The sequence below is a fragment of the Ovis canadensis genome, chromosome 5, assembly GCF_042477335.2.
Source record: "Ovis canadensis isolate MfBH-ARS-UI-01 breed Bighorn chromosome 5, ARS-UI_OviCan_v2, whole genome shotgun sequence".
Classification (NCBI taxonomy): Eukaryota; Metazoa; Chordata; class Mammalia; order Artiodactyla; family Bovidae; genus Ovis; species Ovis canadensis.
This window is the reverse complement of record NC_091249.1, coordinates 108,389,730-108,406,180: the sequence shown is the minus strand read 5'-3', so window position 1 is coordinate 108,406,180 and position 16,451 is coordinate 108,389,730. Positions and strand designations below refer to the sequence as shown.

The window sequence follows — 16,451 nt, the reverse complement described above, 5'->3', positions numbered from 1 at the left end:
AGGAGCACCCTGGCATCCCAAATAGCCTGGAGTGCCTTGTTAAAAATTTTGAAATCCCCTTGGGACCAGGAAACCTTTGGATGTTTTAGTCTGGTGTATGGTTAGAAGAGGAGAGGAGGGCTTGAGAGGGGGCTCTGTTCTACATATCCCCCTAAGACTGGTCCAGATTAACCTGATCCAAGGAAGTCACCAGTGAGGGGGGAGGGAAGGGGTCACTTCAACACCAAAAACATGGGACCGAAAGCATTTCCTTCATGTGGTTTCTGAAACTGTCAGAGCTGCTCATAGTAAGTATTAATAGCTAACACTTCCTGGTTCTTTCTGTATACCAGCCACTGTTCTAAGTGTTCTGCATACTTAGTATTTCATGGGATACCACATCTTTTGGAGGAACAGTCACTTTCCCATGGTCATATCCCTAATTAGTGGCAGAAGCTAGAATTTAAACTCATATACTTGGGCTCAGGTACTTGTTCCCTTCACCTATCTATATGTCATCTAACACTGATGGGATGAAAATTGGCAACAAGGCTGACAAAAAGTAGTATATCCATGGACCATTGATTTGTATGCAAAACAAATGTTTGCCCTCATTTACATTTTATAAATTCTATTTTCTCATCCTCAGACATGGGACCAGATGTGCAGGAGAAATTGCGATGCAAGCAAATAATCACAAGTGTGGGGTCGGAGTTGCATACAATTCCAAAGTTGGAGGTAAAGCAGAGGGTTGTTCCCGTAGATTTGTGCTTTGAGTCTTGTGTAAACTGGTGTAAATGGGGTGGGCTGAGGGGACTTTTCAACAACCAGAGGAAGAAGTGAACCCCATGCAAAATTTGCTACAGAACTTGAGTGTGATTTGAAATGTGCAAATCAATGGATCTGGGTTCTCAGAAAATGATACCTGGATAAAGCCCATACATCTCTTTTGGGGGAGGAGGGGGAGGATGGAAATGTTGAATCGCTTTCAAAGCAAATCTGATTTTCTCTGTGTTCTGATTTAGAAGGGCTTGTTACTGAGTTCTGGCTAAGAGAACAGAAGGAAAAAGGTAAATTTAGGCAAAGACTTTCCCTGCCTCTGGGTTCTGTAGTCCTTCAGTTCACAACAAAGAACAGTCAAAAAATAAATAAAAAGAATGCATATGTATTACAGAAAGAAGACAAAGGTTATCTGTAGTAGCAAGAATTTAGAATCTCTGGTTGTTTCAATGTTTTTATGGGTAAGCATATGGTAAGTTCCATCAGCACAATTTGATAAAGGAACTATTTACAAGAGTTCAAGGGAACTGAACAGCCATGTGACTGTTGTAAGCAGATGTTACCACCTTCAGACCTAGTGGAGCCATGGGAGGAAGTAGTCATGGAAACTGGGAAGAGAAAGCTGTGGCCACACGAGACAGCCATAGGACAAGAGCTGGGGCCTGGAGCACAACAGCAGAGCTGCTTCGAGGCAGGGAGGATCCTGAAAGGAGCACTTCCTTCTCCCCTCACCCCTCAGCCTCCTGCCGCCGTGTCAGTCGGCAGACACCAACTTGAAGACAAGGGAGCCCACTGCTGCCATCCACGTTCCTCTGGATCTGCAGGGGGTCAGAGAGAATAAAGCACTTGCCTCTTCTCTTCACACTAGCCCTTTCTCTGGAGCTCATGGATACACTATTAACTTTGCATTTAATTTGTTTTCTAAAACCACAACAAAAAAGATTCATTGTAGAATATGGCCAGGAAGGTGAGACTCTTTCAAGCTCTACATGAGCATACCTTGAATGTGGTTTTGTAATCCTTTTCAGAAATCAAATAAATATAAATCCTAGCATACAGAATGCATCTCTCACTAACACAGCACATACTCCTAGGTTTTAGGGGTCTTTCCTGAATCCTTTGATGCCAGTGTTGTCAAAGTGACACGTTAATCTACAGAAAATGAAGGCAGGAGCACAAATTACATAATCACCTACAAAAAGAAAGCACATTCTAAGGCGTGATGAACAAAGTAGCTATAGTCTGTGAGAAAATCATCTCACCCTTTCATTTTACAGAGGAGGAATCAGAAGCAAGATCCTCAAGGAAACTAAAACACACCTACTGTGTGTCCATCATTTAACTCCCAAGACAGGATCCACATCCTGGAAGTTAACAGGATGGAGCTGAGTGCCAGATTTCTGGGCTTCAAATCCCAGCTCCCCAGTTGCAAGCCATGTGGCCTTGGGCAAGTCCCCGTCCCTCTCTGACCTCAGTCTCTCTCCCTGGGAAAAATTACAGCATCCACCTCAAATGGTTCTCATATGGATAGATAAGTTCACACACTTAAGGCCTGTGTAATGGTAGCTGCATACAGTATATCCTCAATGCACATGTTGCTGCTGCTGCCAAGTTGCTTCAGTCGTGTCCGACTCTGTGCGACCCCATAGATGGCAGCCCACCGGGCTCCCACATCCCTGGGATTCTCCAGGCAAGAACACTGGAGTGGGTTGCCATTTCCTTCTCCAATGCAGGAAAGTGAAAAGTGAAAGTGAAATTGCTCAGTTGTGTCCGATTCTTAGCGACCCCATGGACTGCAGCCTACCAGGCTCCTCCATCCATGGGATTTTCCAAGCAAGAGTACTGGAGTGGGGTGCCATTGTGATCAAACCCATTTTACAGTTGAAGAAACTGAGGCACAAAGAAGTGGCTTGCCCAAGATCACAGAGCTAGCAAAGAGTAAAGCTGGGACTTTTTTTCCCCCAAAATGCATTTTAAACAATTAAAAAAAAAATAAATATGACTTCTATTAGTCATGTCAGCTCCACGTTCCTTTACCCATGCTCCATCGTAAACAGTAGTGTGAAAACCTAAGGCTGTGCACTCCATCGCATCATTAGCCTGAAGCCAGCAATAACTAGGTAGCTGCCGATATCTGTCTAAACTGCTTTTGCCTTCCTGGCTCTTGCGTCCATGAGTCTGATGATGGGTGACAGCCTGTTGGAAAGCACAATGAGCCACTGCATCTGCCTTCTCCTGATGAAAAACGATTCCCCCTCAGGAGTGAAATCCACGGCAATGATTTCATCCTTGAAATTATTTAGGAGAAAAGGAAGCATGTTCCTTTGCAAATGTTTCTTAGCAAACACATAAAAGAATGGCCTCTGGGTTATTTTTAATCAGTGCTTAGAAACAGGAGTTCTTTCCCTATTTGTTAGTCTCCTTTTGTAGGTAGGTCTTCTCAAGCTGCCCGGGTTCCCATACAGAGCCCTTTGTAAAGCGCTGGCTGGGCCACAGCCGTTCATGGTATAGCCATGAGCAGGCATGTTGACAGAGGGTTGTTTGATGCCTCTTCCTGAAAACTATCCCATCATTTTCAGGTTATTAGGTCAGCAGGGGGAAGGGAGACTTTTTTTTTTCCCCAGTGGAAAAATAAACCTCTATTCTTATTGATTATACTTTAGCTTTTTGAAAAACATTTCATTTTGTATTGGGGTATAGCCAATTAACAAACAATGTTGTGATCATTTCAGATGAACAGCAAAGGGACTCAGCCATACATATACATGTATCCACTCTCCCCCAAACTCCCCTCCCACCCAGACTTCCACATAACACTGAGCAGAGTTCCCCGTGCTACACAGTAGGTCCTTGTCGGTTACCCATTTTAAATACAGCAGTGTCTACATGCCTATGACATTTTTATAATTGACAACAACCGTGCCCATTGCATAGCACAAATAGTTACCTCTAAAGGGCAGATAAAGAAAGCTTTTGGAGGCAGTGACTTGTATCTTCCCATGGTGCTGTTAGCAGCTGGGTCACAGGCATTTGGGACATACAATAGTTACCCTGTTTTTGACTCTTTGGAGAGTCCTTTGAAGAATAAAATATTAAGAGCCTTGTGCCATCCTGCATGCATACACTGACATCAACATATTTTGTATTTGTCTGTTTTGCTGTTCAGGCATAAGAATGCTAGATGGCATTGTGACCGATGCTATTGAAGCCAGCTCAATTGGATTTAATCCTGGGCATGTGGATATATACAGTGCGAGCTGGGGCCCTAACGATGATGGGAAAACTGTGGAGGGGCCTGGCCGACTGGCCCAGAAGGCTTTTGAATATGGTGTCAAACAGGTGAGATGCTTAACACAGACCCAAGTGAAATGAAACCTGATCACTGGAAAAGGAAAAGAAGGGAAGAACGCTTAGCTTATGTGCAAAGAAATGGTTGTGAATCTCTTGCTGCTGTTAATGATTTGAGCTGCATTTAGGGGCCAAATCATTCTTCAGAGGGATGGAAGTTAATGTTTTCCCCATTTGGGCCTGACATTCAACAGATATTCATTCCTCTTAGAATATTTACTTAAAAGTACTCTGGATAGGTCCTTTCTCATTTTCCGGCTGCTTCTGAATGTCTACACTAGGTAAACTACTCCCCAGACTTCTTTCAGATACTCTGAAAAGGCACCCTTTAATTCAGGAACGTGCCACCTCCCTCTCTACACGTGCCTGGTGGACACTTGTGCCTTGGTTGTGTTGCTCTAAAACTGGGTTTGAGGGCATCCTTGCCAAGATTCTAAGGCCCAGTTCTGCACAGGATGAAACAAAAGTAGAAACTTCGGAGAGCACAAATTGAAAAACCATAGAAAGAGTAGCCTTGACGAGTTCCATTCAATTGAAGAGTCCCTTTTAACGCAGCTGCAAAGCAGATCTGAATAATGCCTGATTTTGTCACGCTATCAGTCAGCCAGAAGATTCAACCAGAAATGAAGAGAGGAAGTTCAAAGACTCAAATGGAGTGACATAAGCCAAGGGAATGGCCAAAAAAAAAAAATAATAATAATAATAATAATGAATGAGTGCTAAAGGCCAGATTATGAATCCACATAATAAAGAAAACAAAAAAAAAAAGAAAAGAAAAGTCCTCACTTCACACCATCCCAGAGAGGAGGATGGAGGAGGACCAGCACGCCAGAGCCCACCAGGGGCTTGTAACACACAGTCTCGGGAGAGTCCTCCTGCTGGAGGACCTGGAGACGAAACTGATCACAAATTTCTGTCTCTGAGAACTTCATGCATGCATTTATATACTTCTCGGGGATTTTATTAGGAGATGACAGCGATCTCAGCAGATGATAACAGACATGGTAAATTTTGGCTTTTCCTTTAGGGCAGACAAGGAAAGGGCTCTATCTTCGTCTGGGCCTCTGGGAACGGGGGGCGTCAGGGAGACAACTGTGACTGTGATGGGTACACGGACAGCATCTACACCATCTCCATCAGCAGTGCCTCGCAGCAAGGCCTATCCCCCTGGTACGCAGAGAAGTGCTCCTCCACGCTGGCCACCTCGTACAGCAGCGGGGACTACACTGACCAGCGAATTGTAAGCTGCTTTTGTCTGCCTCTCTCTGCTTAGGTAGGAGAGCACGGTTCGCCTTCCAAAGGATCCTTGGGTCAGATGGATTTGCTTAAGCTTCCTCTCTCAGTTGGGGAGACTCACACGTTACTCACCTGAAGGGTGGGTGTGTATTGGGAAGTCTTCTCTCTCAGGGATAATGATACATCTGCTAAGATGCTGTTACCCCTCGGTCATGTCTAAACTCAGCCCTGAGAAGCCACCAACTTGTCATTCAATGACCGAGACTCCAAATGGCTCTTCAGCTTGTGTAATGCCTCCCTGCAAACAGCCTTAAAGGAGATTTTAGGGTTGTGGGGGCTTATCACCCTGGTACTTGTTGATGCTTTAATAGCAGGGAGAATGCCTGACTTGCCCATTAGTGGATGATAAAAGTATGGAGCATGCACCAGCTATGTCTCCTAAGAACGGATGACCTACAGGAAAATAACAGCCTAAGTTTCCCCTGAGGTGAACTTCTCAGCATCCGAATAAGCAGCTTAGGAAGGTTATATGCTCAGAGAGCATCTCCAGCCCACGCTTGGCTGTGCCTTCTCTTCCATGAGTCAGACTGCCAAGGGCAATTATTGGATTTCCCTTCAAGGGCACGATGATGAAGGGCCATTCGGGGGCTTTGAGAACAAAGAGAGGCACTTTTAATTTTAAAATGGAAAGCCTCAAACTTAACTCCTGACACAGAGAAGAATCAACTAGCTAAAGCATGTAGATCTTAATAAAATAATAGGTCAAGATCTAATTAGGCTGTGGGTCAACCCCCTAATAATTAGCCTTTGGAATGTGTGTAAAATTCATATTAATGACATCTCAACACAATTGTCAGAATTAAGATCTTCATGCAGGATCACTCTGCAACCTACTCTAGTTAAGACAGTAAAACTGGGGTCTCAACTTGGAAGCCCTGGCCTCCCTCTCATTCTGGTAGTTTCAATTACTCAGAGAGACAGTGACATTCTACCCATGGACTCTTGACAGCAGAGATAACTTAGACCCTTTGAAAGAAGCCTATGAGACATGTGTCCAGCTTGCATGCACAGCCTCCAGCTCTTAATAAACCCAAGGGTGTCCAGAGTAGCTTTTCAAAAAAAATGGCCTCTTGTCCATTTCAGAGTCACCATTTCATAGACAGACCTCATCTGAGCTGCTCTGCTCTGAAGAAGGAGGAAGAATTTGCATCTTCGTAAAGATCCCTCTTTTTAGGTGCACCAGCCATAGAAGAGACAGCTGGTGGCTTCTATTTGAGACAGTCGCAGTAACACAGCCTTTGTCTTACGCAGACCTTTTCCTCGGCACAGTCATCTCTGGGGGCTTACTTACGTCAGCAGGTGAAAAGGGCAAACTTGCTTCTGTAGCCCTCAGAGGAACAGAGCCACTATCACTGGAGATATTCAGTGACTCCAAGTGGGAAGCTAAAGGAGGTGATAATGGAACAAATTATTTTTTTACACTTCCCTCCCACACATTGAAATCTCTAGCTAAAAATCACAGTGCAAGAGCCTGGGTGGGTGTCTTGCTAGCAATCCTTTGGCCCAACTGCTGGTTCAACCAACAATACTGTGGTCCTTAAGGAAGACTAATTGGAAGTCTTTTGGGTTTCTTCCCTTCGTTTCAGCAACCTCTTCAGTAAGCTAAAATTAGCCCGGGTAATTCCTTACGTGCAATGCCATTGTGTGAAAATTTGCTTTCACAGACAGGATCTCATTTCAGCTTCAGAATATGAGTCAAGAAATGTCAACCTCACTTGACAGACAGGGACAACCAAGTGACTTGCCATGGGACACATCTGCTGAGTGGCAGGTTTAGAATTTGAGCCCTGATCTGTGTCTAGCACACTTTCATTTGAAAAACTCGCCATTTTCAAAGTAAAAACATGATGCTAACTCCCGGCCATCAGAAGACATCAACAGTGAGTGCAAGCGAAACACACTCAACACGTTTTGTGCAAGTAGTTCAAGTGGCCAAAATCAGCACAACTTCCTTTTGCTGAAGAGGCAGTCAAATGTCAATCTGAAGGTAATGGGGAATTGGGCATGAGGCAAAATTTCTAAATATGCCAGGCCAAACACAATGGACCTGATGATTAATGGGCCAGCATGATTCACAGCGATTCTGAAACAGTCCCTTTTTTACAGACAGCATTTCATTTGGGAATCTCAGTAGAGAAAAAAAAAAAAAAAATTCACAGTGGGAGGACTTCATCCCCAGAAAAGGCATTCTGATGCCAGAATTATAGACAAGTTGCATATAGAGGAGAGGGAGCTAAAATATCAGCAGATGGCAAACATCCGCCTGTGGCCCAGAAGAGGAAGTAGCGAATCGAATCAGCTGGCCTTCCTGATCAGAGCAGATGCAGCCCTTGGTAGGGTTAACCCCCAGGGACGGGATCACACGCCTCACATGTTCTCCCACGTTTCTTTCTCTCCTGATACCCCCCAGACGAGCGCTGACCTGCACAACGACTGCACGGAGACCCACACGGGCACCTCAGCCTCTGCACCCCTGGCCGCGGGCATCTTCGCTCTAGCCCTGGAAGCAAAGTAAGGCCCAGAACGCTTCTAATCACCTGTAAAAAGCTACTTCTTCTTTTTAAATAGCATATATTCTTTTCTGAATAATGGTTATAGAAGAAAACTACCAAAAATAATAAGTTCTCTTCCAGTTAACATCTCGAGGTAGGTTTCATGCACACTTGTCTTACAAAATTGGGATCTTAATTCACACACTATTCTGTAAATTTTTTTAAAGCCTTTTAAAAATTTATTTATTTTACTTTACAATACTGTGTTGGTTTTGCCATACATCAACATGCATCTGCCACGGGTGTACATGTGTTCCCAATCCTGAACACCCCTCCTACCTCCCTCCCCTTACCATCTCTCTGGGTCATCCCAGTGCACCAGCCCCAAGCATCCTGTATCCTGAATTGAACCTAGACTGGCAATTCATTTCTTATATGATATTATACATGTTTCAATGCCATTTCCCCAAATCATCCCACCCTCTCCCTCTCCCACAGAGTCCAAAATACTGTTCTACACATCTGTGTCTCTTTTGCTGTCTCACCTACAGGGTTATCATTACCATCTTTCTAAAAATTCCATATATATGTGTTAGAATACTGTATTGGTGTTTTTCTTTCTGGCTTACTTCACTCTGTATAATCAGCTCCAGTTTCATCCACCTCATTAGAACTGATTCAAATGTATTTTTTTAATGGCTGAGTAATACTCCATTGTATATATGTACCACAGCTTTCTTATCCATTCATCTGCTAATGGACATCTAGGTTGCTTCCATGTCCTGGCTTTTATAAACAGTGCTGCGACGAACATTGGGGGTACACGTGTCTCTTTCAATTCTGGTTTCCTCGGTGTGTATGCCCAGCAGTAGGATTGCTGGGTCATAAGGAAGTTCTATTTGCAGTTTTTAAAGGAATCTCCACACTGTTCTCCATAGTGGCTGTACTAGTTTGCATTCCCACCAACAGTGTAAGAGGGTTCCCTTTTCTCCACACCCTCTCCAGCATTTATTGCTTGTAGACTTTTGGATTGCAGCCATTCTGACTGGTGTGAAATGGTACCTCATTGTGGTTTCGATTTGCATTTCTCTGATAATGAGTGATGTTGAACATCTTTTCATGTGTTTGTTAGCCATCTGTATGTCTTCTTTGGAGAAATGTCTATTTAGTTCTTTAGCCCATTTTTTGATTGGGTCGTTTATTTTTCTGGAATTGAGCTGCAGGAGTTGCTTGTATATTTTTGAGATTAGTTGTTTGTCAGTTGCTTCATTTGCTATTATTTTCTCCCATTCCGAAGGCTGTCTTTTCACCTTGCTTATAGTTTCCTTTGTTGCGCAGAAGCTTTTAATTTTAATTAGGAACCATTTGTTTATTTTTGCTTTTATTTCCAATATTCTGGGAGGTGGGTCATAGAGGATCCTGCTGTGATTTATGTCTGAGCGTGTTTTGCCTATATTCTCCTCTAGGAGTTTTATAGTTTCTGGTCTTACATTTAGGTTTTTAATTCATTTTGAGTTTATTTTTGTGTATGGTGTTAGAAAGTATTCTAGTTTCATTCGTTTTCAAGTGGTTGACCAGTTTTCCCAGCACCACTTGTTAAAGAGATTGTCTTTCATCCATTGTATATTCTTGCCTCCTTTGTCAAAGATAAGGTGTCCATAGGCATGTGGATTTATCTCTGGGCTTTCTATTTTGTTCCATTGATCTGTATGTCTGCCTTTGTGCCAGTACCATACTGTCTTGATGACTGTGGCTTTGTAGTAGAGCCTGAAGTCAGGCAGGTTGATTCCTCCCGTTCCATTCTTCTTTCTCAAGATTGCTTTGGCTATTCCAGGTTTTTTGTATTTCCATACAAATTGTGAAATTATTTGTTCTAGCTCTGTGAAAAATACCGCTGGTAGCTTGATAGGGATTGCATTGAATCTGTAGAGTGCTTTGGGTAGTATACTCATTTTCACTATATTGATTCTTCCGATCCATGAACATGGTATATTTCTCCATCTATTAGTGTCCTCTTTGATTTCTTTCAGTGTTTTATGGTTTTCTATATATAGGTCTTTAGTTTCTTTAGGTAGATATAGTCCTAAGTATTTTATTCTTTTTGTTGCAATGGTGAATGGAATTGTTTCCTTAATTTCTTTGTCTACTTTCTCATTGTTAGTGTATAGGAATGCAAGGGATTTCTGTGTTGATTTTATATCCTGCAACTTTACTATATTCATTGATTAGCTCTAGTAATTTTCTGGTGGAGTCTTTAGGGTTTTCTATATAGAGGATCATGTCATCTGCAAACAGAGTTTTACTTCTTCTTTTCCAATTTGGATTCCTTTTATTTCCTTTTCTGCTCTGATTGCTGTGGCCAAAACTTCCAGAACTATGTTGAATAGTAGTGGTGAAAGTGGGCACCCTTGTCTTGTTCCTGACTTTAGGAGAAATGCTTTCAATTTTTCACCATTGAGGATAATGTTTGCTGTGGGTTTGTCATATATAGCTTTTATTATGTTGAGGTATGTTCCTTCTATTCCTGCTTTCTGGAGAGTGTTTATCATAAATGGATGTTGAATTTTGTCAAAGGCCTTCTCTGCATCTATTGAGATAATCATATGGCTTTTAATTTTCAGTTTGTTAGTGTGGTGAATTACATTGATTGATTTGCAGATATTGAAGAATCCTTGCATCCTTGGGATAAAGCCCACTTGGTCATGGTGTATGATCTTTTTAATGTGTTGTTGGATTCTGATTGCTAGAATTTTGTTAAGGATTTTTGCATCTATGTTCATCAGTGATATTGGCCTATAGTTTTCTTTTTTGTGGCATCTTTGTCAGGTTTTGGTATTAGGGTGATGGTGGCCTCATAGAATGAGTTTGGAAGTTTACCTTCCTCTGCAATTTTCTGGAAGAGTTTGAGGAGGATAGGTGTTAGCTCTTCTCGAAATTTTTGGTAGAATTCAGCTGTGAAGCCGTCTGGACCTGGGCTTTTGTTTGCTGGAAGATTTCTGATTACAGTTTCAATTTCTGTGCTTGTGATGGGTCTGTTAAGATTTTCTATTTCTTCCTGGTTCAGTTTTGAAAAGTTGTACTTTTCTAAGAATTTGTCCATTTCTTCCACATTGTCCATTTTATTGGTATATAATTGCTGATAGTAGTCTCTTATGATCCTTTGTATTTCTGTGTTGTCTGTTGTGATCTCTCCATTTTCATTTCTAATTTTATTGATTTGATTTTTCTCCCTTTCTTTCTTGATGAGTCTGGCTAATGGTTTGTCAATTTTATTTATCCTTTCAAAGAACCAGCTTTTGGCTTTGTTGATTTTTGCTGTGGTCTCTTTTATTTCTTTTGCATTTATTTCTGCCCTAATTTTTAAGATTTCTTTCCTTCTACTAACCCTGGGGTTCTCCATTTCTTCCTTTTCTAGTTGCTTTATGTGTAGAGTTAGGTTATTTATTTGACTTTTTTCTTGTGTCTTGAGGTATGCCTGTATTGCTATGAACTTTCCCCTTAGTACTGCTTTTATAGTGCCCCACAGGTTTTGGGTTGTTGCGTTTTCATTTTAATTCATTTCTATGCATATTTTGGTTTCTTTTTTTATTTCTTCTGTGATTTTTTGGTTATTCAGAAGCGTGTTGTTCAGCCTCCATATGTTGGGATTTTTAGTAGTATTTCTCCTGTAATTGAGATCTAGTCTTACTGCATTATGGTCAGAAAAGATGCTTGGAATGATTTCAAAGTTTGAATTTACCATGGCTAGATTTATGGCCCAGGATGTGATCTATCCTGGAGAAGGTTCTATGAGTACTTGAGAAAAAGGTGAAATTCATTGTTTTGGGGTGAAATGTCCTATAGATATCAATTAGGTCTAACTGGTCTATTGTATCATTTAAAGTTTGTGTTTCTTTGTTAATTTTCTCTTTAGTTGATCTATCCATAGGTGTGAGTGGGGTATTAAAGTCTCCCACTATTATTGTGTTATTGTTGATTTCCCCTTTCATACTTGTTAGCATTTGTCTTACATATTGCGGTGCTCCTATGTTGGGTGCATATATATTTATAATTGTTATATCTTCTTGGATTGATCTTTTGATCATTATGTAGTATTCTTCTTTGTCTCTTTTCACAGCCTTTGTTTTAAAGTCTATTTTATCTGACACGAGTATTGCTACTCCTGCTTTCTTTTGGTCTCTATTTGCGTGGAATATCTTTTTCCAGCCCTTCACTTTCAGTCTGTATGTGTCCCTTGTTTTGAGGTGGGTCTCTTGTAGAGAACATATATAGGGGTCTTGTTTTTGTATCCATTCAGCCAGTCTTTGTCTTTTGGTTGGGGCATTCAACCCATTTACATTTAAGGTATTGAAAAGTATGATCCTGTTGCCATTTACTTTATTGTTTTGGGTTCTGGTTTATACACCCATTTTGTGTTTCCTGTCTAGAGAATATCATTTAGCATTTGTTGGAGAGAGCTGGTTTGCTGGTGCTGAATTCTCTCAGCTTTTGCTTGTCTAAAGCTTTTGATTTCTCCTTTGTATTTGAATGAGATCCTTGCTGGGTGCAGTAATCTGGGCTGTAGGTTATTTTCTTTCATCACTTTAAGTATGCCTTGCCATTCCCTCCTGGCCTGAAGAGTTTCTATTGAAAGATCTGCAGTTATCCTTATGGGAATCCCTTTGTGTGTTATTTGTTGTTTTTCCCTTGCTGCTTTTTTAATATTTGTTCTTTGTGTTTGATCTTTGTTAATTTGATTAATATGTGTCTTGGGGTGTTTTGCCTTGGGTTTATCCTGTTTGGGACTCTCTGGGTTTCTTGGACTTGGGTGCTTATCTCCTTCCTCATTTTAGGTAAGTTTTCAACTATTATCTCCTCAAGTATTTTCTCATGGTCTTTCTTTTTGTCTTCTTCTTCTGGGACTCCTATAATTCGAATGTTGGAGCGTTTCATATTGTCCTGGAGGTCTCTGAGATTGTCCTCATTTCTTTTAATTCGTTTTGCTTTTTTCCTCTCTGATTCATTTATTTCTACGATTCTATCTTCTACTTAACTAATCCTATCTTCTGCCTCCGTTATTCTACTATTTGTTGCCTCCAGAGTGTTTTTGATCTCATTTATTGCATTATTCATTATATATTGACTCTTTTTTATTTCATCTAGGTCCTTGTTAAATCTTTCTTGCATCTTCTCAATCCTTGTCTCCAGGCTATTTATCTGTGATTCCATTTTGATTTCAAGATCTTGGATCATTTTCACTATCATTATTTGGAATTCTTTATCAAGTAGATTCCCTATCTCTTCCTCTTTTGTTTGGTTTGGTGGGCATTTATTCTGTTCCTTTACCTGCTGGGTATTCCTCTGTCTCTTTATCTTGTTTATATTGCAGCATTTGGAGTGGCCTTTCTGTATTCTCGCAGTTTGTGGAGTTCTCTTTATTGTGGAGTTTCCTTGCTGTGGATGGGGTTGTATCAGTGGCTTGTCAAGGTTTCTTGGTTAGGGAAGCTTGTGTTGGTGTTCTGGTGGGTGGAGCTGGATTTCTTCTCTCTGGAGTGCAAAGAAGCATCCAGTAATGAATTATGAGATGTTAATGGTTTTGGAGTAACTTTGGGCAGCTTGTATATTGAAGCTCAGGGTTGTGTTCCTGTGTTGCTGGAGAATTTTCATGGTATGTCTTGCTCTGGAACTTGTTGGCCCTTGGGTGGTGCTTGGTTTCAGTGTAGGTATGGAGGCATTTGATGAACTCCTATTGATTAATGTTCCCTGGAGTCAGGAGTTCTATGATGTTCTCAGGATTTGGACTTAAGCCTCCTGCTTCTGGTTTTCATTCTTATTTTTACAGTAGTCTCAAGACTTCTCCTTCTATACAGCACCATTGATAAAACATCTAGGTTAAAGATGAAAAGTTTCTCCGCAGTGAGGGACACCCAGAGAGGTTCACAGTGTTACATAGAGAAGAGAAGAGGGAGGAGGGAGTTAGAGGTGACCCGAATGAGATGAGGTGGAATCAAAAGAGGAGAGAGCAAGCTAGCCAGTAATCACTTCCTTATGTGCGCTCCACAATCTGGACCACTCAGAGATGTTCATGGAGTTATACAGAGAAGAGAAGAGGGAGGAAGGAGACAGAGGTGGCCAGGAGGGTAAAAGGGGGGAATGAAAAGGAGAGAGACAGATCCAACCAGTAATCAGTTCCCTAAGTGTTCTCCACCATCTGGAACACACAGAGATTCACAGAGTTGGGTAGAGAAGAGAAGCGGCGGAGTGGGGGAGGAGACAGAGGCGACCTGGTGGGAAAAAACAGAAAGTCTAAAGGAGAGAGCAGTCAAGTCAGTAATCTCACTCTCCAGTAAAAATAGGTACTAAAGATTGGGTTTTTGAAGGTACAAAACTGATAACAAATACCAAAAAGCAAAGATTAAAAATCTAGAGTAGAGGTTGGATTTTCAAAAACACAATATTAAAGAAAAGAAGAAGGGAAAAAAAGTCACAAGAATTATTAAAATATATATATATGAAGTTTGCTTTAAAAATAGTCTTTTTTTTTGAAAAGTAACAGTAGGTTATAAAAATGAAAATTAAAGGAGTAATAGAGGACTTAAAAATTTTTTTTAATTAAAAAAAAGAGAAAAAGTGATTGTAAAAATAGTAAAGATATATCTAGGACTTTCTCTGGTGTTTTGGGCAGTGTGAGGTCAGTTCATTTTCGGATAGTTCCTTGGTCCGGCTTATATTTCTCAAGATATATAGGCCCCTTCCTATGTAGTCGGTACTAACAACAGGGTTTTAATCTAATGCACCTGTCACTTCCAAGGTGGTTCCCTCTGTTTTAGCTTCTTCTGTTTGCTGGTCTGTTCAGTGTCTGATATCCACCCTGACACAAGGGGGGCGGTGGTGGACACTTTTTTTTAGGCTCACTTATTCAGTCGCGCTGTGGGGAGGAAGGGATGCTGCAAACAAATAACACTAGCATGTGCTCACAGTGTCCCAGCCACGCTGGGCCTGCCCCTGCTCATGGTGTACACAGCTCAGGCTCTAGGTTGCTCCTCTGGGAACTGTCTGAGGCTGGCCCTGGGCTGCATGCACCTCCCAGGTCTAAGCCGCTCAGGCTCTGGCACTCAGGTAGCCCTCAGAGGCGCAGACTCGGCTGGGCCTGTGTTTTGTGCCCTTGCCAGGTCCGAGTAGCTCAGGTGTTTGGCGAGCATGGTCGCTGTGACTTATTGCCTCTCCCGTCCCTGCTGCTCAGTTTTCTGGGTATACAACTGCCGCAACTTCTCAGGCAGATGATGACTGTCCAAAACCCCAAGAAGTCTTAGTTAGCAAAGAAGCCTGCTTGCAGTTTGGTAGATAATGTCTCTCTGGGGCTGTGATTGCCCCCTTCCGGCCCTTCCAGCTCTGGCTGCCTGTCACTGGAGGGGGATGATCTGCAGCTGGCTAATTCTGTTCCATCCTTTGTTCTGTGCGTGGTCCTGGTGGTGTCTTCTGTTAGAGCTTTTCGTGGTAGCTATCCCACAGTCTGGTTTGCTAGCCCAAGTTAGTTCGCTCTGGTTACCCTCGGGGCATTCGGGCCGATCCTTAAAAAGCAATGCAGCCTGAGCTTCCCTGCCCAGCCTCCGTTTGCTCGCGGCAGATGCAGGCATCTGCGCTGCTTCTCCGCTGGGGGAGTTACCGCTGGGTTTGTAATCTGCGGGTTTTAATTATTTATTTATTTTTCCTCCCTGTTATGTTGCCGTTTTGCTTCCAAGGCTCACCACAGACTCGGCAGTGAAAGTGTTTCCTGGTGTTTGGAAACTTCTCTCTTTTTAAGACTCCCTTCCTGGGACAGAGCTCCCTCCCTACCTCTTTTGTCTCTTTTTTTTGTCTTTTATATTTTTTCTTACCTCTTTTTGAAGACAATGAGCTGCTTTTCTGGGTCACTGATGTCCTCTGCCAGCATTCAGAAGTTGTTTTGTGGAATTTACTCACATTAAAATGTTCTTTTGATGAATTTGTGGGGGAGAAAGTGGTCTCCCCGTCCTATTCCTCCGCCATCTTAGGACCGCCCCCTATGCTCTAAATTTTTTAGTCCATCTATATTAAGAGCACTTTCTCACATCGAAATCAATCTTCCCTGACCTTTAGAAACACATGCCCTCCTCCCACTCAGCTTTAAGGCCTTCTCACTTCTGGTTATTCCCACCGAGACAGACTTTGTCCAGATAGTCTCCTGTGGGTAGTATTAGGAATAACATGTTTTAAAAACTATCCCTTTTCTTTTTAGGTTATATAAGCCCAGTCGTAGAACTGACAAAACACATCAGGGGACATAAGAATTAAAAACAGGACTTTTATCTTTTTTGTAGTATACCATTCAGTTCAGTTCAGTTCAGTTCAGTCGCTCAGTGGTGTCCGACTCTTTGTGACCCCATGAATCACAGCACGCCAGGCCTTCCTGTCCATCACCAACTCCTGGAGTTCACTCAGACTCACGTCCATCGAGTCAGTGATGCCATCCAGCCATCTCATCCTCTGTCGTCCCCTTTTCCTCCTGCCCCCAATCCCTCCCAGCATCAGAGTCTTTTCCAATGAGTCAACTCTTTG

At 42.1% G+C, this 16,451-nt stretch overlaps 1 protein-coding gene across 1 annotated transcript in view; it reads left to right on the top strand.

Annotated features, from left to right (window-relative positions):
• Positions 1 to 16,451, top strand: part of PCSK1 (proprotein convertase subtilisin/kexin type 1) — a 52,542-nt gene that overhangs the window by 17,421 nt on the left and 18,670 nt on the right. The window contains exons 6-9 of the mRNA XM_069592590.1: positions 629 to 717; positions 3,926 to 4,098; positions 5,135 to 5,347; positions 7,814 to 7,914. Coding sequence (XP_069448691.1) covers positions 629 to 717; positions 3,926 to 4,098; positions 5,135 to 5,347; positions 7,814 to 7,914 — 576 coding nt within the window. The remainder of the gene's footprint in view (positions 1 to 628; positions 718 to 3,925; positions 4,099 to 5,134; positions 5,348 to 7,813; positions 7,915 to 16,451) is intronic.